Raw genomic sequence first — 24,720 nt, 5'->3', positions numbered from 1 at the left:
GCACGTGCGTGCGTGGGTGATGTGGGGAGGGGGCTTGTGAGTGAGGCTTTGTTACAGGACTCTTGGGAGAAAGGGAATTCCGTGTCCGTGGGGCACGTGTCTGAAGTCCTCCCTAGCTGGCCTGTCTTTGTGGAGCAGGCCACTGGCTGGCACGCTGACCAGTTTGTCCGGAGGACAGGGCCTCCCAGGGGCCGGGAAACGATTTGAGGTGACTGGGGAATCTTGAGGCTGGCTAATGATAAACCTCCACGCTTGTTTTTTCTCTCATGACTGAACATCCAATCTCAAAGTCTTTAGCAACCATTAATATATATTTTTTCATGTATCATTATTGTTATTAGGGATGCTTTTGGTATTTGGAAGGGAGACGTGATATCATTGCCTCTACTTACAGCACAAGGAAGAAGACTTGCTTGACTGGAAGTCTAATGACTGGTGCTAGTAGCCCTGCTCTGCCCCACCTCCCTGGGCAAGGTGCCCCAGTACCGCTCCTCTCCAGGGTGTGCTGTGACCACCTGTGACATACAGGGGAGACCCGAAGGGCAGCGGGCTCCCTGGAAGCCCAACCATCTATAAATCCGTGGTTCTAAAAGGTGACCTGGAAAGAGATGCAAGTAGCAGGTGTGCACACATTCTTCCAGAAAGCCAAGAAAGACGAGAGGACGCAAAGCTTACACTGAAGGGGGTGGACGCAGCCGCAAGCCAGGGGATGCGTGCAGGGCTGCCGCGGGGGAGAAGCTGGGCGTGGGCTCTGGGATCAGCAGCTGCTTGCCCGGCGCCCCTTCCTCCACTTCTTTTGGTAACAAAGCTTTAATTTCCCTTTGGGAAGCTACTCCACCTCCACTGCCAGCCCACAGGCTTCAGGTTTGACCAGTCAAAGCCATGGGATGGCCCACTCCCGGGTTTCCTGCTGAAGCTAGTGGACAACAGCCTCACTCGCTGGCTCTTTCTCTCTGCCTGTTCAGGTTGCTGAGTTGGTTGGATGTAAGCCTGGCACCGCTTTGCCACTACCTCACTACCTCAGAAGACCGTCTCCAAGACTAAGACTAAAGCCAGTACTGAGACTACGGAACAGGACATAAACAAGGCAGACCCCAGGTGATAGCAGCACGTGGATCCAGTAGGAACTGAAACCCCTACATTTCTCAGTTATAGGAATTAATCTTGATTTGTTTTGTTTTGTTTTGTTTTTGGCTTAAGTCACTTTGAGTGTTGTTTCTCTTACAACTGACTAACTCAGGAGCTAAGTACCCCATCAAGAAGCACAGCCTAGACTCCCAAATGTGGCCCCATGTTCCGACTGGAAGGGACAACATCGAACGATCCAGTCCACTGTTCTTCCTCCCAGGCTGGGCCCTGCTCCAAGACTAGACCACACTCACGCACTCGCAACACAGGGCCACCCCGGAAATGTAGCTCGTCGCAGGCCCTAACGGGGGGTGTCCGCCTGGCTTCCTAACGTGGGGGACTAGCAGTACCTGCCTCTTCTAGGCAGCGCTCCTTCCAATGGGGAGTTCCCGAGTGTGGCTTCCACTTCACCAGAGCACCTGACCCCTGGCTCTGGCCAGGAGCACACGACTCCACTCCCTCCCACTGCCCTGGGCCTGGCGATGGGCCCAAGAATGGTCACATGACCCAAGGCAGCCAGATCTGAAACCCGTCCCCCGGATTGTCTAACTGGGGCTGGAAGGGAAGAGCTTCCCCCATTCTGGGTGACATGCTGTAAGAATGGGGGCCCAGGAAATCTGGTGTACGAGCGAATGAAGCTGGCACCCTGGGCTAAGCAGAGATGCGAGGCTGCAAGCCAGGCAGCTCTGGGGCACCGGTTCCAGCCTTGCCGTCCAGTTTGTGAGCCAAGCAACACCCACCCCTTCGTCTCTCCTCCCTTTGCAGTGAGTTTCAAGTGGATTTCTCTCACTTGCTACCAAATAGTGCTACAGAATACTTTCTTCCTTTTAAACTAGGGGGAAAACAAACATCTAAGGTCTGGGGCCTCTTTGTCTCCATTGCCTACCAAGGAAAGGGCTCTGACCTCAAGGCACAGAAGCTAATAAGCAAAAGCTCTGGGCCTGGGTTCCGATCTTTATTCCAACACTCACTAGCTCTGTGACCTTGTGCATGCAACAACCACTCTGAGCCTCAATAGCTTCATCTGTAAAATGGGGTCAGGACAGAGTTTTCCCCACAGCGAATTGGTGCCTGGCACACAATCTTTGCCCCATAACTAGTAGCTGTTAGGATTTCCTTCTCTCTGAGCTTTCCTTCCCTGTCCCACCAGTGTCTCAAATCCAGAGGGGTCAGAATGGTCCCCCGCGGTCCTGGACCTTGCTGCAAAGCCTGTGAGTAGATCTTGGCCCTAGAGCGTTGGGAAGCTCTGGCCTCCCCTGGGAAGGCTGGGCCTGAGGCCGAAAGGAAAGCTGCTCAGGGCCACAGAGCCATGGGGTGGGGGTGGGGGTCCAGGCAGGAGAGGCTGGCTGGGTGGGGGCCCAACTCCCCGCCGGGGCTCACAGAGCCAGCCCTTCCCCTCAGGCACAGAGGGACTTCCCACCCATACCAAAGAGCCTCCATTTCTTCAGCACAGAGCAGGGCACCAGGCACTGGGCGGGGCACAGCCGGGTTCGGGGTCAGTGAAGACTCAGGATGAGTGAGGCCCGGCCCGACCTCGACTGGCCAGTAGCAGACACAGCGGCGGCCTGCGGGGCTAAGCGGTGGGCTCCACACGGGCCCTCCTGCCCCCTCACCCTCCCTGCCCCGAGGCAGCCTCCTCACTGGTCCATCTCCCCAGCACCCTGCCTGCAGCCCCTCCTACATACTACTGACATGATAGCCACCCCACAGCTCCTGTCAAGTCCCCCTTCCTCAAACCCTCTGCTAGACAAAACCAAGGGGCTCAGCCTGGCATTTAAGACCCCTCAAGATACAGTCCACCACACATGCAGTTTACCCCCAAGCCATACTTTCCTTCAAAGGTTGTGCGTGCCCAGCCAGCTGAGCGTCGCCCCGCACCTCAGACACAGTGGCGCTTCCTCGCCTCCGTGCCTTTGCCCACGAAGTTCCCCCCGCCTCTCTCCTCGTGCAGGATCATTCCTGTCCCGAAGCTCCATGTCAGTCCCACCTCCTCGAGGAGTCGTCCTCACTGTCCCTAGTTCATACAGTCCCTGCCTACAGGACTCCCCAGGGACACGCCTTTGTGCCAGGTGCACTTGAACCCGGCTGCCTGGGGAGAGGGGACTGCAGTGCGGTAGTTTGTCTTGTACGGTGTGAGAAGCTGCCGACTGCTGTTCTGCTTGGGTGGACACGCGAGGTCACCTGAGCCCTGGGGGGCCCCTTCTTGGGAATAGAATTGAGAAGAGGGGGGCCCTCCCACCTTGCCCTGCGGGGATGGTGTTAGGGCAACCCTAGTGGCCCTCCACGCACTCATCTCAGGGAAACAGGACAGACAGGTCTGTCCTGGGGTGCAGAGGCCCCTGGAAGGACAGGAACCCGGCCCCCTGCCCACTCCAGGGCTGGCATTATTAGAAGCCCCTGGGCAGAGTGAGCGTCTCCAGGAGAGAGGCGGCCAGACACCAAGGCCCCAAGAGGGTCTCCCTGTGAGTCAGGCTCAGGCGTGCACTGGGCGTGTCTGGACTCGCCTGGCTCAACACCAGCCCAGAGGTCCACGGCCAAGCCCATGGCTCAGACTGGAAGCCTCCAGGGCCCAGCACTCCAGAAGGGTGGGGAGGCTCTGGGAACAACAGCCAGACTAATGACAAGAAGCAGAAGCTTCCAGAACCTGGGATCCTGCACAGCAGTGCCATGCTGATGGCAGTCGGGGACAGACTGGGGCGGTGGCACCCATTCCCAGCTGTGGTGTCATGGCTGGAAATGGCGGCAGAAAACTGGGGCCTGCTAATGGGTGAGCAGGACCCGGGTGGCTCTCTCGCCATCTGGCCTTTGGAAGCAGAGCCTCAGCCTGCAGCAGGCCTCAGGGTCTCGACGTGACTTAGGTGTAAGGCAGGCCGAGGAGGGCTATGGCAGGGATGCCCCTGGTGGGGCATCCGGGTGCTGAGGCCGCCAGTCAGGGAAGGAAGCACAGCCACGGTTCCACCCAGAAGGGCGAAGCGGCCCCGTGCGGCACACTCAGCACAGGCTGCCCATTAAATGATGGTTGGGGCTCTACCACTACACAGTGAGGTCTCTGACTCTTTACCTCAGTTTCCCCTGTAATATTTTGCCTGCAGTAGGCACACAATAGATTTAAGTTCAAGGAAGGAAGGAAGAAGCAGAGAGAGACTGAAGGTCTTGGAGGTGCAGAGCAGGGGTTATAGCTTGCAGCTGAACTAGTAAGGGCAGGCTTCCTGGCAGAGGTGGCCTGTGAGGGGCCTTGAAGAAAGAGCACAGTGAGAGGATCATCTGAGCCTAAGGGCTCCTGGAATCTGATCTGTAGATGTCCAGGGTCCCTGCAGCAGGTGGGGGGCTGGGATGGGAGCAGGTGTCATCCTATGTCCCCACTGTCTCTCCTTGTCCTCAGCCTCCCAGTAATTCTATCACTTGAGAAGTCATTTTTTAGAAAAAGAATACAGATAATTTCTTAGTTTTGCAAATTTTACAAAATATACCAAAACCATACCGCCGGGTGAAGCCCTCCAGGGCCCCACTGAGGACCTGGAGGCCTGAGATGCGTGAGGTTCCAGCTGGGGCTCTGCCCACAGTCCCCATCCCCAGGCTGGGCCTGCTGGCTTGCTCTGCCCACCCCCGAGCTGGAGGCCCTGAAGGGGCTGAGCTGACCTGAAAGGCGAAGACATCCTTGATCAGAGCCTCCCCGAACACGAAGCTGGAGCCGGCCTCAGTGTAGCTCAGGAAGATCTGAAAGAAGAAAACAAACCCAGACAGGCCAGGAATGAGGCCGGAGGAAGCCAGCTGCAGGACCAGGCTGGTGAGCTGCAGGGGCCTCACCTGCTCCGCGGGCCTTCCCGGCAGCTCAGGGGAGAGGGCCACAGAGGCCGCAGGCCCTCCAGGCCCCGGCTGTTGGCCTTAGAGGGGCCGCACCACCGCCCAGCAAGGCGGGTGGCTAGAGCCACATCCATGGGCACTTGCTCCTTCTCGGCACGTACTCCAGGAAAGACACCTTTTCAATACACTTTAAAGACATACTCTGAGATGAGGGTTGTGGGAACAACAATAATGAAGAGATCATGGAGGGAGCAAGACAGTGAGACGCATGGAGAGGGCTGTCCGAGGTGGTGCCTTCTGTCCCTGCTCACGCCCCTCCCACCAGTGGCACAGCCCCCTCCTGTCCCCATCCCAGGCCTGTGGCCTTGAGGTTCAAATCCAGCCTCGCTTCTACAGGGACCTGTATTTAGGTCCCGAACTTGCACTGTGACTGCAGGGACAGTCCCTTCCCTTGTCCAGGCCTCAGGTCCCCATCTACACAATGGGGCACGTGGCCAGAGCAGGAGCCCGCCTCCCCTCCACGCGGCTACCCCTGGCCGGCTGCCAGGCATGCGGAGCCCCACCCCGGGCGCTGCCCCTAGGGAGCACGGGAAAACTGAGAGGGTGCCGCGGGGGGGAGTATAGGATTGACCTTGTGTCCTAGAAAATTTAGTATCTTTAAAAGTAGATCAAGAAGGTTGCACAACAATGTGAACGAACTCAGTGACACTTAAAAATGATTAACATAGTACATTTTGTGTTGTGTGTATTGACCACAATTAAAAAATGGAATTAAAAAAGCATAACTTCAACAACCTGAACATTATTTTAAACACACATACACAAAGTAAATCAATTTTTTTTAGCACTTCTAATTACCAAGAGTTCCCTATCATGGATGACTGCTAAGGGCCATGTGCCTGGTGCCCAGGTACCCTAGGCTGGGGCCCCTACATATACCCCAAATCCTGGTCCAATCCCTGGCTATGGCTTCACCATCCACCTCCCCAGCAGTGTGCCCTCTCATCCACTCCCTGGCAACCCCGGATGCCCTGGGCAGCTGGGCCCCACGTACACACCTGGATCTGGCCGCCTAGCCACTGGAATGCAATAAATCCTGGTTCTGTTCTGATGACGAAGAGTCCAAGTATAAACTGTAGTCCAAGGCCCCAAGCCACAGCCCTCCAGGACACCTGCCATCCCACAGAAAGGTCCTGGTGAGCTCAGCTCCGCAGAGGACCCCGAGGGGTCAGGGTGGGTGAGGGCAGAGGGCATGGCACTGCTGAGGGCTCTGGAAGCTCTGCCCGTCTGTAGGATGGGGATGGGACCCAGCCACAACTCTGGGTCTATTGCCGATTGTCATGTCCTCCCTGGAGTTCAGAATGGGCCACGCTCTTGGCAGCAGTGGGCCTGGGGCAGTGGGCAGGAGGGGGGCAAGGTCTAACCAAGGACCCAGGTAAGACCTGACCAGCCTTGAGCATGTGCTTGATCCTGGTCATCGCTGGGTTGGGGGGGGCTGCAGTTGTGGTCCTGAGGTTGGTCCATCTGCCGGGACCCTCCCGCATCCATCCTCTGGAGGCAGGGCTCCCAACTGCTCCAACCCACCCCGTCAGTGGCCGCCCCCCAGCACAGGGGGCAGCTGGGCTCCTAGGGCTGCTGCTGCCTTTCAGCACTTAAGGATCCGTAGCAGCGATCCCCAAACTCAGGTGAGCATCAGGACATCTGGGAGGCTGAGCTGGAGCCCTGGGGAAGGTGTGAGCGCACCATGGAACAGGGAGGGGTCCCCGTATCCGGGCGGTTGAGGGTCCCCATATCAGGCCCCCTCCGGGCCCAACACCCGGGCACTCACGGCGCCGTGATGCTTGGAGCAGGCAAAGAGGAAGCCGACGAACACGCAGATTCCTGCAAAGGACACGAGCTGCTCAGGCCGCTGGGAGGTGTCCAGAATCAGCCACAGAACCAGGCCCAGAAAAGCAGCGAGGGCTAGACCCCTGCAGGGGATAGAAAGCCACTGCTCTCAGCGTCTTCGCCAGCCTGACAGAGAAGCTCCCGGGGCCCCAGAAAGGGTGCTCAGGGCTGGTGGGAGAAGAAAGCACCGTGTGACGTCAGACAAACCATTTGTCCCTCTGAGTCTAGTTCCTCATTTGGAAAATGAAGCCAAAGACCTCTCCATTTCTCAAGGCTGCTGAGGGGACTAAATAGGAAAATGTGCTCACTGGTCTTAGTACGGCGCCCAGCACATGCCTCCTTCAAGGAACTCTCACAGCTGCAGGATGCCCAGTCCGGTGGACTCTGACCCTGCCAGGGTGAGGGGGCACCCGCGTGGCCCAGGACTCAGCCCTGTGGGCCATGGGCTCTGCTCCCCAAAAGCCCAGAAGCAGCATTGGCAGTCTGGAATGCTGGGCTCAGCACCCGAGATCCAGGACTGGGTGCAGCCTTCCAGCAATGCCTCGCCGCCTGGGGCTGGGTTGGGCTTGTCCAGGGGGCAGCCTGAAGGGTCTGAGGGCCCAGGTCTGGGCACTGGGTGCTCAAGGTCTAGCCCCAACCTGGTCGTCAACTCGCTGGTACTACCAATGACAGCTGGTGCTCACTGAGCACCTACTGTGTGTCAGGAAGTATGCCAGGGGCTGGGAGACACATGGGCCCGGCCCCCAGTTAAGAGGTGAAGAAACGGAGGCACGGGCAGGTTAAGCAGCTTGCCCACCACCACCCATCTAGAAAATAGCAGAGCTGGGATTTTCACCCAGACACTGCCAGCACGTCTGCTCTCTCTCCTAACTAGTTCTCTACACAGTCACCAGCTGGTAAGAGGTGGGCCCAGGACCTGAACTCAAGCTGGTTAATGCCAGAGTTCACTGCTTCTGTCCATGTTTCCCAAATTCCTATCACCCAGCTCCACAAGAATAATTTCTGCCATGTCTCTGTGCTCCAAGCACATCTCTTTACTTACTGCTTTTCTTAAAGTTAATTCACTTTACAAAAACTTAAATGCAGGTTTGGGGAGGTTTTTGTATGTATTAAACACCTTTACGAGAGGTACGATTGGCATATAATACAGGGAACATGCTGAAAGGGTACAATTTGGTACGTTTTGATGTGTGTATACACCTTGAAACCATCATCACCACAATCAGGACAGTGAAAGTATCATCACCCTCAAAAGCTTCTTCATGCTCCTCCGTAATTCCTTGCTTTTCTACGCTCATCCCAGGCAGCAACTGATGTTTTCTGTCACTCGCTTGCATTTTGTAGGATTTTATATAAGTGGAATCATACGGTACTTTTGTTTTGTCTGATTTGCTCTGTGTAATTATTTTGAGATTCATCCAGGTTTTTGCATGCATCAGCAGTTCGTTCCTCTTCATTGCTGAGCACTATTCCGTCGTGTAGATAAACCACAATGACTTACCATTTACCTGCTGATGGACATTTAGGTTGTTTCCAGTTTTGGGCTATTTCAGATAAGGCTGCTATGAACATTCAAACATTCGTGCTCAAGTCTTCATCTGGAGATACACTTTCACTTCTCTTGGGGCAAATACTGTAAGTGGAATGGATCAATTATATGGCAGGTCGAACTTGTTAGAAGACTGCTTAGCTGTTTTCCGAAGTGATTTCATGATTTCACGTTCCCACCAGCAGTATATTAGAGTTCCAGTTCCTCCACATCTTTGCCAACCCTTTTTTGAATTCTAGTCATTCTAATATGGATATGGTAGTATCTCTTTATGGTTTTAATTTACATTCAGGTCTTTAATCCATTTCGAGTTTACTTTTGTGTGTGGGGTTAAACAATAATCCAGTTTCATTCTCTGGCACGTAGCTGTCTATGGTTTTAATTTACATTTCCCTAGTGACTAAGGATGCTGAGAATCTTTCCATGTGCTTATTTGTCACTTATATGTATTTAAAATCTTGAGCCCATTCTTAAATTGGGTTGGTTCCCTTATTATTGAGTTTTGAGAGTTCTTAATATATTCTGGACACAAGTCCTTTGTGAGATATATGATTTGCAAAACTTCTAGTCATGGCTGTTCCCTTAACCATGTATTTTGAAAAGTAGAAGTTCTTATTTCTGATGTTTAATTTATTAATTTTTTTAATGGATCATGATTTTGGTTTGTATCTAAGAAACTTACTTAACTCAAGATCATGACATTTTTCTCCTATAGTTTCTTACAGAAATTTTATACCTTTAGGCTTCACATTGAGGTTTATGACCCACTTTCAATTAATTGTTTATATAATGTGAGGCATGAATCAAATTTCGTTAGTTTCTCTCTCCTCCTTCTTCTGCATGTACATATCCCCCTGCTCTAGCAGAACTTAAGATGGATGTAATTTCTCCACTGAATTGCCTTAGCACCCTTGTCAAAAATCAATCGACAATATGTAATTAGATCTATTTCTGGACTCTGTTCTGTTCCACTGATCTGTCTGATGCTTATTCCGTGTTGTCTTGACTGCTGTTGCTTTATAAAAAGTTGTAAAGATAGGTAGTTAGGTTCATCAACTCTGTTCATCTTTTTCGGAGCTGTTTGGCCATTCTGCGTTCTTCACATTTCTATATGAAATTTAGAATCATCTTACCAATTTCTACCCAAAAAGCATGCTATAATTTTTTTTTTGGTATCATTAATCTACAATTACATGAAGAACATTATGTTTACTAGGCTCCCCCTTCAACAAGTCCCCCCTACATACCCCTTCACAGTCCCTGTCCATCAGCATAGTAAGCAGCATGCTGTAATTTTGATTGAGATATTATTAGAATCTGTAGATAAATTTGAAAAGAATTGACAAATTGACAATGCTGAGTCTTTTGAACCATGAACTTGAAATATTGCTCCATTTAAGTCTTCCTTGATTTCTCTCAGCAAGGTTTTGTAGTTTTCAATGTAGATTTTCATCTGGTATCATTTTCCTTCTATTTGAAGAATTTCCTTTAAGATTTCTCGTAGGGCAGGACTGCTTTTTTTATGGCTGAAAGTTTTTCAGCTTTTGTATATTTGGAGAAGTCCTATTTCTCCTTTGTTGAAGGCCTTCACTGGTGAAGAGTTGTCACATTTTTTATTTATTCATTTAGTTTTTGGTTTTTCACGGTTTTTTCATTTGTATTATTTTGGAGAAGACATCTGCTGTCATCCATGTCTTTGTTCCTCTGCACATCTATTTTTCTCTAGTTATTTTTAAGATTTTCTCTTTATCACTGGTTTTAAGCAATTTGATTACGATGTGCCTTCGTATTTCCTTCATGTTTCTTGAGCTGAGGGCTCATGGAGTTTCTTGGATCTTTGGGTTTATAATTTTCTTTAAATCTGGAATTTTTTGGATGTGATTTCTTCAAGTATTTTTTTTTCCCTCCTTTTCCTTCGGACATTTCAGTTACATGAATATTTACTCACTTAAAGTTGTGGCAGGATTAACTGATACTCTGACTGAATCTTTAAAGTTTTGCCTTAAGATTTGTTAGGCAGAGCATAAACAGGGTTTATTGTCCAAGACCTTTTTCAGTACTCTAAACAATGTCCTGTGAATTATGAGGTTTTCCACTCGGACTGTTGAGATAAAAACACTATTCCTGGCCTTGTGTGATTTCCAGGCACTATTCCCTCTTACCCTTTTGGGTGGATCTTTCTTAAGCCTTGGGTGGGTTCATATGTATTCACTGATAGGCCAAACATTATTCCATTATATGGATATATAATTTTATTTATCCATTTATCAGTTGATGGACATTTGGATTATTTCCCCTTGTTGGCTATTATGAATAATGATGCTATAAACATTTATGTGTAAGTTTTTATATGGACATAAGTTTTCATTTCTCTAAGATATATACCTAGGAGTAGAAGTGCTATTTTGTAACTCCATGTATAATATTTTGAGGAACTAATTGTTTTCTAAAGCAGCCGCACCATTTTACATTTCTACCAGCAGTGTATAAGGGTTTTCATTTTTCCACATCTTTGCCCATACTTGTTATCATCTGACTGTTTTGTTACAGCCTTCCTAGTAGATGTGAAGTGGTATCTCAATGTCGTTTTAATTTGAATTTTCACAATGGCTAATAAGCATGTTTTCATGTGCTTATTGGCTATTTGTATATCTTTGGAGAAAAGTTTATTCAAATCTTTCTCCCATTTTTTAATTGGGTTATTTGTCTTGTTATTGTTGAATTGCCCCTTATCAAATATTTAATTTGCAAATATTTTCTCCCATTCTCTGGGTTATCTTTTCATTTTCTTGGTGGTATCCCTTGAATGAAAAACATTTTTGGTTTTTATAAAGTTTAATTTTCTGCATGTATTTTTTTAAACGAAGCTTTCTATCAATACCTCAAATGGAATACCAGTGCCAATGATTTGTCATAAGTAGAAGATGACTCTAAAAATAAATCCTTTTATAAATCTGTTCATTAAGGAGGAGGCAAATGTAGAAGCAAATACATTTATAAATAAAATGAACACTTTGTTCATAGGCTGGATCAAATTGTCCTGCTGTGGTATGTGGGTCCTCCTTTGGGAAACACGCTCGTGCCCTGGGCTCCCCGGCTTAGCTATTGGATAACTTTGGGTACCAGTTTCTTCATCAACACAATAGACTACTGAACTATATTTGCGGTCTTCAGACTCCTTTTTAAGCCATAGAAACCTTTTTTTTCCAGCTAAATTATTCTGTAAACATTGGTTTATAGATCAGATAGAGTTACCTGGGTGAAATGGGGATGGGGTGTGGGGTGTCGGACGTTCTCACCTCCAATCTCTCTCTCACCTTATGGCATCTCCAAGGGTTCCAGAACTCTAAGGAAGCCAGCTTGAAAACCAGGGGATCCCAAACTATTGATTAGGGACACGACTGGTTACGTCAGAATCCCCTGGGGGCCAACTAAAAACATTGATACCTAGACTCCAGTCCCACCTGTGAATCGGACTCCGGGGGCGTCCCCCACAGGTGCATGTCTCACACACGCCCCAGGTTATCTGATCGGAGGCACTGATAGGGGCCCTCCCTGCACGGAGGGGCTGGGATCTCTGAATTTAGGAAACTGTTGAGTCCTGTTCTGAGGAGTCTAATCACATATTACAGCTGGGCCAGAGAACCAGAGGGGGGTAGGCAGACCCCACAGAGATGGCTGTTGCCTTTGGAGCCACCCCGCAACACCTGCCCCGGGGCTCCCAGCAGCAAGCAGGGTGGGGTGTGGCCCCCACGGCACAGGAGCCCTCTGGTGGGACAGTGACTGAGGCCCTCCTCACCCAGCCCTGGCTGTGACCCAGGAGCTGACACACAGGCTCTCTGCCAAGGTGCCCCCCGCCCCTGCCCCGTCTGGGGGCTGAGCTCACTCACCTCTTAAGCCAGAAGCTCAGGCGGGAACTGCCCAGAGGCTGGGCCCACCTCAGCAGCCTCGGGCCCAGCAGCCTCTTCAGCAGGCCATGGGCCAGGAGGGCAAGGACCACACAAGTGAAGACAAACAGCGCCAGGGCCCTCTGGAAATCCAGGAGGCAGGCGATCACCAGGAAGGCTGTGAATGCTGGAGGACGTGGGGAGGACACAGGGGGGTCAGTGAGGATGACCCTGCCCCCCTCCAGGCCCTGCAGCCCTGCCTCCAGCCCACACAACCTCTCTGAGCCTCGGTTTCCTCACACAGAAACAAGAGTGAGCATCCCTGCCGTGTTGGAGGGTTGTAAGGGTGTTAACGGACAGACGTGCGTGAAAGGGCTTTGCAGACTGTGAAGTGCTGACCAAATGTGAGAGAGGAGATATGTGTGGACAAGGCAAGACAGCAGGAATGTCTGAGCACCAATGGGCCACCACTCTGTTCTAGAGCCACCCCAGGTTCCATGGCGGACAGAGATGCATAAGTCAGTAACTCCAGGAAGGAGTTCACACGTGGCAGCCAGGATCCTGTTCTGAAATATTAGTCAATGACCATTTTCTTCCTGGAATTTCCTTTTCCCCTTTGCCTTTCTTCCCTTCAAGCAGTTAAGTCAGTCTGTGCTATGCCTCAAGAAAGGAATATGACATCCATAGTCAAGATATGGAAGCAACCTAAGTGTCCGTCAATAGGTGAATGGATAAAGATGTGGTACATACACACAACGGAATATTATTCAGCCATAAAAAGAAAAGAAATCCTGCCATTTGCAACAACATGGATGGAGCTAGAGGGTATTATGTTCAGTGAAATAAGCCACGTGGAGACAAGTGCCAAATGATTTCACTGATTTGTAGCATCTAAAAACAAAGCAAAACAGAAGGAACCAAACAGCATTAGACTCATAGTCACCGAGAAGGGACTAGCGGTTACCAAGGGGGAGGGGAGAGGGTGGGGGCGGGGAGGGGAGGGGGATTATTGAACACTGTGATGTACATTTGATAAAATTTAAAAAACTGTTTTGGGGAAAAGAAAGAGAAAGGCATATGGTAGTAGATAGCAGAGGGGAACTCTCTCTCCCTGGCTTAAGAATTCCAAAGCCAGGGCCCTTAGGCACAGTGGCTGCAGTGGGGCGAGGCGGGGCAATCGCTGGCAAAGCCCTGCTGGGCTGGTGGCACCGCAAGCAGAGGAGCCCTGTCCCGGGGGGGCCGCTCACTCCAGAGAGAGGAACGGCCGCGTGGGGCTCGGCAGGCAGAGCCAGAGAAAGCTTCTGAGGTTCCGCACTGCTTGGCAGACACCGTGGTGGCAGCAGTGATGTCTGTGGGGGGCTTGGAAGAGGAGAGAGCGGAGACAGGAACAGGCCCACGACAGAGACGGGGCGTCCCCACGGCCACCTGCCAGGGCAGCCCCGGGGACCAGACAGAGGTGGGGGACAGGTGAGCGGGGCCCTGCGGACAGACCGCTGGGGACTCCTGGACAAAGGGCGAACGGGCGGTCCAAACAGACCCTGTCACTCATGGTCGTGACGAAATTGAAGTGGAAAATGAGCCAAGTTACAGGAAACCACTCCCTTTCTCTCACACAGCAGTCTGTGGGCTGGTGTTGCTACTGTCTGGGTGTCACTTAGAGGCACCCAGGGCGGTGCCAGGGTGCAGGCCCAGGCTGTGGGCGACGGTGAGGGCGGGCAGGGTGACCCTCACACCCACCCCGGGGGGCAGCACACTGGTGATCCCCATTTAGACGGGACTCTGAGGCCAGGGACATAACGAGACTCACGTCGGGAGGAAACCGGGCTAGGACTCCAACCAGGTCTGTCTGCCTCAGGGCCTGTGGCCAGCAGGGACTCGGGGCAGGACCCACGCAGGGCAGGCAAGGGGGCCGTGTGGACCAGCCCTCCAGGCAGGGCAGGGGAAACGTGCCCCAGAAATTACTTCTATCCTTGTAGGATCCGTGCACCCCCCAGGGACTGGGCATTCCTGTTCCTTTGGGGCTCCCCTGCCCACTCTCAGCCCATGTGGTCCTGCGGTGCCTGACCCACTCTGGGGCAGGAGGCCACTGCGCCCTGGGGCCCAGGGCTGGCCCATGACCTCAGTGAGGCCGATCGGGGGGCTCCCAGGACTCAGCCAGAAGCACGAGCGGGAGGAACACTCGTCTGCGGTGACGGGGGCGCTGAGGCCCTCCGTGTGGCCCTGCCGCGGCGGTCTCTGCACCACGGAGTCAGGGGGACGCCGTGGCGACGGCTCAGGCCGCGGTGCTGAGAACGTGAGCTCGGTTACCTGCCCGTGCCTCCTCCCGGGAAGTCCGAGGAGGGCCTCTGCACAAAGGGCGTCATGCAATAACGGGGTCGGAGAGCCAGGGGAGAGCGAACCCTGAGCACGGCGGAAGGCGAGGCCGGCCGGGGCAAGGGGGCATTTGATGGCTGAGGCTGGGCTCCGAAGCGCAAGACCGAAGTGCAAGCAGGCTGAGACGGGCAGCCCTCACTTTCCACTAGCAGGATTCAGTCATTTTTGCAAGAGAAACAGATCGAGTCCAAGTGAAGGTGGGAGCAAGGGGAGGGGCGAAGGGCCTGGCTTGGCCCCGCGGAGGGCAGATGTGCCCCCCAACCCGTCTCAGCCCCCGTGGAAGGCAGATGCCCCGTCTCAGCCCCCGTGGAAGGCAGATGCCCCGTCTCAGCCCCCGCGGAGGGCAGATGCCCCTTCTCGGCCGTCTCTGGAAGGGAGCTGCGGGGTCCAAGGACCAGCCCCGCTCAGGGAATGGTTTGCCTGCAGTCTCCTCCCAAGGCCCAGCCCCCGCCATCCTGCTTCTCTGTCCCTGGCTGCCTGTGACGGTCTCTGCCCCCATCTCCCCGCTAACCTCCCACCTGACGGGCGGCGGTGAGGATCTGGCCGAAGACCCGCCCCCCACCTGGGCTCCGGGCCCCCTTCCCCGTGCCCAGGATCTGCCTCTCCAGTCACTTCTGCCTCCTGGACCTTCTCCTATGACTCCCAGCCTCGGCCCTAAACAGCAAGTGTCCGCCGTCACTAACACACCCCTCACCGGTGAGAGCACCTCACGCGTGAGATCTGGCCGGGCTTCCTTCCGATGCCTGGCTTCTGGCACGGGAGGGGGCTCTGGGATGGTGCTCAACAGACCTTTGCTGAATTATTGGGTAAATGACCCGCCCTTCCCTGAGACTGGGTGGCTGAAACTGGGGTAGTGGGGCCGGGGGGCTGGGGTGGGCGTGCCAACACCTGGTCGGGGCTGGGCGCCAGGCTCACCAGTGCAGAGCAGGCCTGCGCAGATCCATCGAAACAGCAGTGTGTGTGCCCTGCAGAAGCGTCTCGCCCTCAGGGCTGGCTGCAGGCTCCTCCTGGGGAGGTGAAGCAGGTCTGTGGGGTTCTCAGTGCCTCCAGGTGGAAGCCATTCAGGTACGGCCCCAGTGAAATGTTGTCATGAGGCGAGGCAGGCACGAGCTTTGACATCCCACAGGCCTAAAGGGCAACCCCAGCCTCGAGCAGACTGAGCAGCGGCTCGGGCCATGCCCGGCTCCTGCCCGTCTGCAGGCTCTGAGCCCTGGTTAGAGTAGCACCACAGGGATCACCCTGCCTCCAGGGCTGGAAGGAATTATCTGAGATGATAAGGAAGCACCTGCCGTCATACAGAAACATGCAAACCACATGGAGCACCCCTCCCGGCTCCATGTCCACCTGCCAGGTGGGGAGGCTCCTGGCTCTGCATTTACTCTGCTGGGACCTGGGAGACCCGTCATCCGAGTCCACAGCTCCTTCTAGCAAGTGGCTATGCGAATAGCCCACCTGTGCCCACAGCCATGGTGTGCCCCTGCTGCCTTCCAGGCCTGCCGCCAATGCCAGGTCTTGCCTGGATATCTGGTTACTTGTCTATCTCTGGAGGAGAGGTTGGCTCCTGAATAGCCTCTGGGGTCCCACAGGCTGCGCTGGGGGACCACACGTGAGAGGAGGGGTCTGGCCCAGTCTAGGGGTTTTCAAAGTAAGCCTCAGAGTTCCCCCTGGTGCCCCCAAAGACTGAATGGGGTAGAAGGCACAGAGGGTCAGGTCGGTTCAGGGCCCCCGTCCAACTTGGGCCAGGGCAGTATACACTGGGGCAGTATACACTGGGGCTCTGCGGGGCTTCGCTCTGGCGGCTCTGAAGCAGGCTGGGCACCTGTGGCCTGGCTCGCCTCTGACGCAGAGGCAGGCAGAGCTCTTCCGCTGGATAAAGCACACGTACGCCTTTCTTCTGCAAAGGCTTGGGAAGCCCCCCTCCCTATCTGTCAGGAGGCCAGGTTCCCCAGCCCTGCTCCCATGGTGGCCTCCCCAGACCAGCCCACGTCCCTCCTGGAGACCACCTACCATCCTGAGAAGGGTTCCGGGCCAGCCTCGCTCCAGCTGTCGCCTCCCTCTGGGGGGCCTGGGTTGTTGCTGCCAGGGGTCCGGCCTTCCTCCTAAAGCCACCAGAGAATGACCAGAGAGTGCCTCCCACCCCAGTGAAGACTGGAGCTGGGGGCCTGGAGCGGGGAGAGACCCAAGCGCTCCCAGCGTGCCCACAATCACCTCAGGAGTGGACCAGGGTTGGGGCTGACCTTCTGCACGGGAAGGAGTTAGAGGTCAACTTAATCAAACCCCACAAAGCACACCCTGAGCACCTGCTGTGAGCTGGACTCACGCTGCCCTCCGGGAGCTCAGGGCTGCAAGAGGAAGGGACGCGTGCCTCAGCTGTGGCTGGGCGGGCAGCTTGGATCCCGGCACCATATGCACCCCCCACACCCCCAGGCTGTGGCCAGTATGTAGGAGCTTATTTTTACAGACTGCAGGGTGAAAGTGGCCCCTGGGGTGCGCAGTGTGAAGAGGGAGGCTCTGTCAGGAGAGGCTGGGAGGAAGAGGGTGTCATTTAGGGTTCCAGCTTCTGGGTGGGGGGCCTTGTCCAGGCCATTCCAGAGCAAGGACACGACTGCTAGCTCCTCACAGGCGGGGCCTTGCCCAGGAACCCCTCCTGAGCCCCCATCACGTGGGTTCTCCTCATCAGTCATAGCTCGATGTCCCTTCCCTGCTGGACCTTCCGTGACCGTTCAGACTAGGGCAGGCTGTGCTGGCACACCGCAGGTGTGCGAGGAATGTTCGTGCATGGAATGGGGGGCTGCTCTGTGCTGAGGAGGCTGACACACTGGGGGGTTCCCAGGTGTTCAAGCAAATAGGTGACGAGGCTGCAGAGAGGAAGCCAATGGAAAGAGGCCCCTCCCACCAGGGGCCCAAAAGGGGGAGGGGAGAGGGGACAGACCATGCTTTCTAAGAACTCAGCTCCCATGTTCTCCAGACCATTGGCCACGGATGAGAGCGAGACGGACTCCTTCCATCTTGGCATGTTGTCCTCCATGTGCCAGACCTTCCAGCTGAAAGACAAAGAGCCCAAAGCTGAAAGGAGGCCAGGCAGACCCCAGGCAGGCCCCAGGCGAGGGGCCGGGGGAAGGGGCAGGATGGGGAGGGAGAGGGCGGGGCGGGGGCAGGGGAGACGCCGGCTCTGCTCATCCCATCCCAGAGCTCAGCCCTGCTGGTGCCCAGAGCCAGGGAACGGCCCTTCCGGCCCTCACTTCTGAACCTGTGGGAGGCAAGCCTTGTAAACCTGGGGAGCCAGGCAGAAGCCGGGCACCTTCTGCCCCCTTCACGGGAAGGAAAACAGGCATGTGCATGTATCTGATCCAGGTGTCTTCCTAAAGAGAGGCCCTAGCTTTCTCACGCCCCACAACATGTCCGCATGGTGTTAAACATCTTCACTGTGGTGTACTTTCCCACCACTGACAGATGGAGAGACAGTATCTCCATCGGGATCCATCCCTCCATTCCCTGGATCCAGCTATACCTGAAACCAGTCCCACCCCTGAACTGTTCAATTAGAAGAGCCAATGTAGTCCTCGTTTGGCTGAAGCTCAGTTCATAGTCTTAAACCCATCTGTAAATACGAGCCCTAACTAAGACCCCATCTCTCTCCACTCCTGTTCCCTCTCTTTTTCTTCCCCTTGGGGAGCACCCTCCCCTATCCAAAGGGCAGCCTGGTTAAGCTCACATACCCAGAGGCAGGCACAAGAACGTGTACCTGCTCACGCACACGAGCAGGGACATGTGCAAGTGCTCACACGGGCAGAGCTGGGAAAGCCCTGGCCCCCCTGGACGCACAGACACAGACACACGGCTGCAGAGAGGCAGGATCCTCTTCCTACTCACATATCTGTGGCAAACAAGTCGCTCTCAGGGGCAGACAGAAGCGGGCATTTCCTGGAGGACAAGATGGATCCAATCTGCTTGCACTTTGGCCTGTCTCCTCATTTCACTGGAAACCTGTGGGCAGAGTCCAAAGCCGGAGGAGGTTGGGCCTCCCACCCAGTTCTGTCCAGCACCATCTCTGGAGCCCAGGGCCATGGCTGGACTAGGGACCCCAAATTTTCTCTTGGGACAAAGGGGAAAAAGGGCCAGTGGGCCCTCTCCTGGCCTGGTCCCCCTCTAACTCAATCTTCCTTCACCCGAGCTGTCCCTCTGCTCTGCCCACTCCCAAACGGCCCCCCACCTCCAGGGACCCGCCTTCATTATTCTCATCCTCCCCACGGCCCTCCTGTGGCCTCCTTTCTATCTGCTGTCAGTGCTACTCAGTTTTTGTGGGGTTTTTTACATTTTCTCTTTCATTTGACATCTTACTCAGGCTCCCTTCTTACTGAAGCAGCAATTATAATAACAGCACCCTATTCCTGGAGCTTGAAGATAAGGAAAGCAGCTATTTGCGTAGCTGTCACAAACAGTTAAGGTGTTTCAGGTCTAAGCACTGATAGTCATGAAAACAAAATAAAATCACACAATTTGCCCCTTTGTTCTTTTTTTTTTTCTCTTAACTGACACCTAAGCAACAGTGTGCAAAGTCAAAGACTTTAGTGTTTTAATCCTCAAACTAAATATTAAACTTATCTGACAGGATTGACAACATCTCTTTAATAATTAATCGTACACACTCAGGACAAAGCCCGTTACGGTGCGTGAACATTTCCTGGTAGCGCAGGGCTATCCGCACAGGCGGCTGGCACTTCTGGAAGGTTGGAAAGGATGATGCATGGAGGGCGGGGCTTCCCCTCTCTTTAAAAACGTGTTTTTTTGGTTTGCCATTCTGATTACAAAAGCATCACAGGTGTATCGTTGAACATTTAAACATTATAGGAAGACACAGCACACAGGAAGTTAAAAATCCCTCTGAGCTCTCCGGAGGGGACTACCACTGACTTTATAGAGTTTTTCTCCAGTCTTTTCTTAAGAGAATCTCTTTTTACGTTCCTCAGTTTACAAAAGGGTCTCATACTATACCAGCAATTTTTGCAATTTGCTTTTGGTGGCAGAGAGCCACACCCTGGCCCACTTCCCACTCCTGCTGCCTTGATTATAAACTAAATGTCTGTGGCATCATCTGGTTTATTCTGAGCAGCTCCTGCCTCTGTGGGGGCCTCCGCAGAAGTGGGCTTGGAGCCTCCCTTGCAGGGGGTCTCACCAGGCCCTAGGGAGGGGCACACAGGACTGCATGGGCTTCTGTGCCTCTGCCCCACTCCTCCTCCTCCTCTCCTGGCTTCTCTTGGTGACCAGGGGGAAGCCAAGAGGCACCACACATTCAGTAGTAATGTGAGCTCATTCAGCAAGTTCATTCCAGAACATTCCCTATATTGCACTTTATAACCTCGACATCTTCGTGTGCCCTGATCTCTAAAATAGGGATTTAATAGGCTGTGTGTGGGATGAAGCCTGAGTTTAGAGCCCAGAGGTCTAGATGAGGTCCTGACATCGGAAGTTGACTTGTTTCTTCATCTGTAAAGTGGTGGGGGTGGGTAACAGCACCTACCTCATGCATAACTGTCAGTGGGGGTTAAATGAGCTAATGCAGGTGACGTGCTTGGCAGGGACCGGGCACCACTGGGCTGGCAGCTGTCATTGCCGGCACAGGTCCGGTCTTGGGGCCGGCGTGGCACACCGCTCTTCTCCTCCAGGCCAGGAGACCCTGAGTTTCTCCCCTGCTCCTCCCCTCAAGGAGGGCCAGCCAACAGTGACCTGGACCCCAGAAGCCAGGCCTTCTCTCTTCAGGTGGAATCTGTCCGAGAGTCGCAGGCCAGGTGGCGGGCTGAGCCCCAGGGAAAGACAGCGAGCCAGAGGGCCCCAGGGTCCAGCTCTGCCCCTCCCAGCTGCGTGGGCTCAGTGTGCTTGCTTCCCCAGGAGGCTGTTCCTGAGGAGGCGGCCTCTGAGGCCCACCCACCATGGGTGGCAGAGCAACACCAGGACTGAGCCACCCAGGGGAGGGACACTGGGTCCAGGGCAGAGCGAGGCAAGGACTATAGAAGATTTTATACCTGTAATACTTACACGTGTCCGTTCCAATCAGAACAGAAAAACACTCAGAAGGGTGGACAGTGAAGAGGCCGCCCCACCTCTCCCTCCCCGTCCCCCACCTCAGAGGCAGCCACTGACCTGTTTCTGGTTTTATTCTTTGGTGCCATCTCATGTTTCAGGGGAATTCTTGGCCACTGTGAGAGAGAATCCCTTCTCCTTGCCAGGCTCTGAATTAACAGAGAGAATATTTTTGTAAGTGGCAAATGAAACATTCAGAATTATAAGAGGCAGACATCATCAGAAGGGCTGCCCAGCAATCTCTGCTTCCCTCTCACGGTGGTGCCCACACTGATCTGTTGACTCTTCACAGGTGAAGTTTCTCCCATTGCCTTCTTGATTCTTGTGTCCAAGCAGTGGATAAGAACAGGGGCTCCCACCTGGCTGGGTTCCCTGCACATGACCTCCCTGTCATTCCCCCAAACCTGGTTCTCTCTCTTAAACCTGGGCTGGTTGCCAGAAAGGACAGTCAATGCAATATTTCCTTTCTCATCTGCGGCACTTAAAAATGGGCTTCCCATAGTCACAGTAGACATATTCTACCCTAGAAGGCATGTACAGATTCTGACGACAGAGAGGAAAGCACAAAAACTGAAGAAGTATCTTAGGATTTTATATCCTCTACTATAAAGTTCCCGTGAAAATGGACTATCCCAGGATGCGGAGCCCTCTGCTCTTCTGTCAACTACACAGCAGGTCAGGTATTCACAAAGGAAGGAAGCACTCCAATGCCCAAAAGGCCGAACGCCACCCCACACCCTGCCCCAACCCGCTTGGCATGACTGCTCATCTGTCCTGATATGGTCCACCCCTTGACCTTTCTATTCATTGGCAACAGATGGGCACAAATGGCCATTATCCAGTACAAAATTAAAGAATGACTCTGGGGCTCTTCTATCCCAGGAACAATAAAGGGATAGTTGAATAAGGACACCTAGTCCCACACCCATGAGTTCCTAAGGCCACTGGCCACGGGTCATTTTCCCCAAGCAATTAAGAAACCACTGTTTCCAAATATTAACTTGCTGCTCCCTTGTGAAGTGCATTTCCCTAATTGTTACTGTTTTACCTTCTATCCCTCTGGACTTACCATCTCATGTCAGCTTTTCATAGAATGAGAGATCGAGATGTTTCCCTTTTAGCTGGTCCAGGTTAAGATGTTCTGCCAACGAAGGTTAGTCTTCATTCATGTCATCCTCTGGGATTCAAGGGTGATATCCCTGGATTCCATGGGTTTTATTCCAAAGCCATCTCCTTATTCTCATGTGTACCGTTTTTCACTGGCCACTGGTAGTGAATTTGCATCTCCATTCTTTCGTTGGCCCAGAGCCTGACAATGAGTCACAGTTGATAAGCTGGTCAGTTATTAGACAAAAATATATCCATGATTGTCCATCTTCTCCCTTTGTCAGAGAAGTGGTCTGATGTGACACCCACTGAGCCTTAGAACAAAGCCAGATATTTTTACGGAATTTTCCATGAAGAGGACTTTAGGCCTCCTTGGGAGAAGCCAGTAAAATAAATCTACCACAGACCAGCCTTGTCCATGAGGAAGGTGCTGATAAGCGGAGCATCACAAATTAAATACAATTGCTAGGAAGAACAAAAACGGACACCTCTGTCACATCTGGACATTGACACTTCCCAGGTGACCCTTGCCTCCCTGCACCCAGGTGGAATTCCTCCATTACAACACCACGCCTTAGAATGAAAGGCAGGCCTCGTCTGACTCTCCTCTGGCCAGCGCCAGCGATACACGTGACTCATTCCGAGCGCCTCCTCTCCGCTTCACTCTGCCTGTGGAAGCAAAAGCCATCATTCCAAAGGTGGTGCCCGAGTCCCTCCGTTCCGTGACCACGGGGCTGTGGCAGGCCCGACCCACCGCAGGAGCTGAGCACCGGCCGGCTTGTGGGCCAGGAGGCAGCTTCCCAAGGGCAAGAGCTAGAAAGCAGTTTTCACGGCTGCGGGTAGAGGTCTTTGCTAGCCACCCCGCCCTGAGGGAAGGTGGGGACACCAGGGGCTCCCGGCTTGGCAGAAGAGCAGGGTGTGGGTGGCCAAGATGGACTCTGCAGTCCCAGGAGATGGTGAGAACGGTGCCGGCTGAAGGCCTCACACAGGAGAGCCTGGCTGGTGCTGAGGGCTCCCGCACTCTCTCAGGGAACCTTCTAGAAACCCAGTGAAGCAGCACTGGTCACCACGGTCCCCCAGCTGTCCTCCGTGGAGGTGTGCGACGGGGGAGCTGGTGCCATGAACGCAGCCCTGTGGAGAAGCTGGGTGGCCTGGGGTGAGCCACAGGTCGCTGTGCTCCGTTCATACGGGGAGAGCTGAGCCGGCCTCTTGAGCTGCCCACCCCATGCTTCCATCTCACCAGCTGCCTGACAGGCAGGGTGCGTTCTGGGCCCACACTTAAACCCAATGGCTGTGAATTGTGTTCTCTGGTCAGACTCCACGAAATCAGGGATGCATCTCTGAGTGTCTTCCCGAGGAAGACCCAGCACAGATTCTGCAAAGGCCAGTCTACGGGGCAGTTAGCCACACAGCCTGAGTAATTTGACTCCAACCGCCCTAAGAACACATATTTTGCTCTCATAGAAAAGAAGAACCCCAATGAAATTTCTCTGCCAGTGACAGAGTCCACAGGGCAGGACACCTGATGTGTCTGAGGCAGGTTCCCGGGCCTGAGATGGGGATTCTTGTTCAAGGGATTTACTGAGCGGGGACGGGTGCGCTTTGCAGAAGAGGAATAAGAGATGCAGAATTGAGCGGGTTAAGAAACAAGAGCACGGTCTTGATTAGAGTCTAGCTTTATTCTGATCCCACAGGGAAACTCCGGAATGCAAACCCTTCCACAGGTTTGTTGTGCCGTGAAGCGCAGCCAGGCCAGTCAGTCATGGACCAAAGACGGAGGAAGGGTTTGGGAGGGGTGCTGCCTACCAGGTGACGTGGATTCCATTTGACTCAGGGCAGTTCTTCCGACAAGGGGCAGCTGTGAGCCAACCCACTCACCTGTCGGGGAGATGGGTCCCCATAGTAAAGGGGACCTGGCCAGGTACCAGAAGCAGCTACTGCTGAGGATCACCCCAGGCCCAGGCCCAAGCCAAGGCGGAGTCTCTTCCTCATAGGTACTCCGCCTGCCTCAGAGATCCTTAGAGGACTCCAGGTCTGTCCGTGGTCCGTTCCAAAGAGAATTCTCATGGGGTTTGGTAGAACCAAAGAGACAGAGTGTGAAACCAAGGCATTCAGTTTGGTCAGAAATGCCAGCCAGTTGAGTCCACAGGGGCGCGTCCCACACTGGGCCTGGATGCCCTGCTCGAATGGTCAAAACAGCTGGCTAGAACATCACCCCAGCCCAGTGACCGGTACAGTCAGGACCGTCCAGGTGTGTACGGCAAGGGCCAGCGTGCGGTGTGTCCCCTGAGGTTGAATGTATGGTAGCTGCTACTCTTCGCAGCCTTTGGAAATAATAAGACAGAGACAACTCTGAACCACATCAGTTCAAAGGACAGAGGACAGTGCCTCAGGGGTGCCAGGCCCCCCGGGTGTCCACATGGGATGACTCCTACCCAGAGCTAGCTCCAGCCATACAACCCCTTTGAGGACAGATAGTCCTGCCTGGCAGAGTTCCATCAATCTCATATTTGTCACTGCAATTAAACAATGGCGCTCAAATTTTCATGGTTGAATGGGATTTCATCCAATTTCCAACAGGAAGTTCCTGAAGCAGGAGCTGGGGACGCTCTCTAGGCTGTTTCAAGTAAGATCCAAACAGATGACTGGCGAAGGAAACTTCAAGGCTGCCCACCACTGGGCAGCCTCAGGGAGACTAAGCCCGCCCTAGACAACTACAAACAAGCTGTTCTTGTTTTTTCACTTCTGGTCATAACCTCTATAAATAAAATAGATGAACGACAGATGGATGGATAGATAGATGAATGATGGACAAAAATATTCAGAGACTATTTTTTTATATTCATCTTTAGACATTATCTGTTGGCTGTACAATGAAGATTTGGCTCTCTGATGTTTTACAGT

General features: G+C 53.4%; 1 protein-coding gene across 13 annotated transcripts in view; it reads right to left on the bottom strand.

The window, feature by feature from the left end:
• The window catches only part of SLC28A1 (solute carrier family 28 member 1), a 45,993-nt gene extending 23,487 nt beyond the window's left edge, over window positions 1–22,506 (bottom strand). For 2 of the 13 annotated variants that reach the window (XR_008994621.1, XM_057494678.1), the window contains exons 1-10: window positions 21,779–22,500; window positions 20,770–20,858; window positions 18,502–18,615; window positions 17,561–17,672; window positions 16,636–16,727; window positions 15,544–15,635; window positions 12,259–12,442; window positions 6,761–6,902; window positions 5,991–6,104; window positions 4,768–4,845 (exon numbers count right to left, since the gene is read on the bottom strand). Coding sequence is in view for 7 of the 13 variants with exons in the window: in XM_057494678.1 (XP_057350661.1) it covers window positions 4,768–4,845; window positions 5,991–6,104; window positions 6,761–6,902; window positions 12,259–12,442; window positions 15,544–15,635; window positions 16,636–16,727; window positions 17,561–17,656 (798 nt within the window). In the remaining 6 variants the exon portion in view is untranslated. Of the gene's footprint in view, window positions 1–4,767; window positions 4,846–4,935; window positions 5,120–5,990; window positions 6,105–6,760; window positions 6,903–12,258; window positions 12,443–15,543; window positions 15,636–16,635; window positions 16,728–17,560; window positions 17,673–18,501; window positions 18,616–20,769; window positions 20,859–21,778 lie in introns of all 13 variants that reach the window. The other 11 variants (XR_008994619.1, XM_057494674.1, XR_008994617.1 and 8 more) reach the window with 9 other exon arrangements.
• Window positions 22,507–24,720: the final 2,214 nt, after the last annotated feature.

Source organism: Manis pentadactyla, chromosome 18 (genome assembly GCF_030020395.1).
Source record: "Manis pentadactyla isolate mManPen7 chromosome 18, mManPen7.hap1, whole genome shotgun sequence".
In the NCBI taxonomy this organism is placed as follows: Eukaryota; Metazoa; Chordata; class Mammalia; order Pholidota; family Manidae; genus Manis; species Manis pentadactyla.
This window is presented reverse-complemented; position numbering and strand designations above follow the sequence as displayed.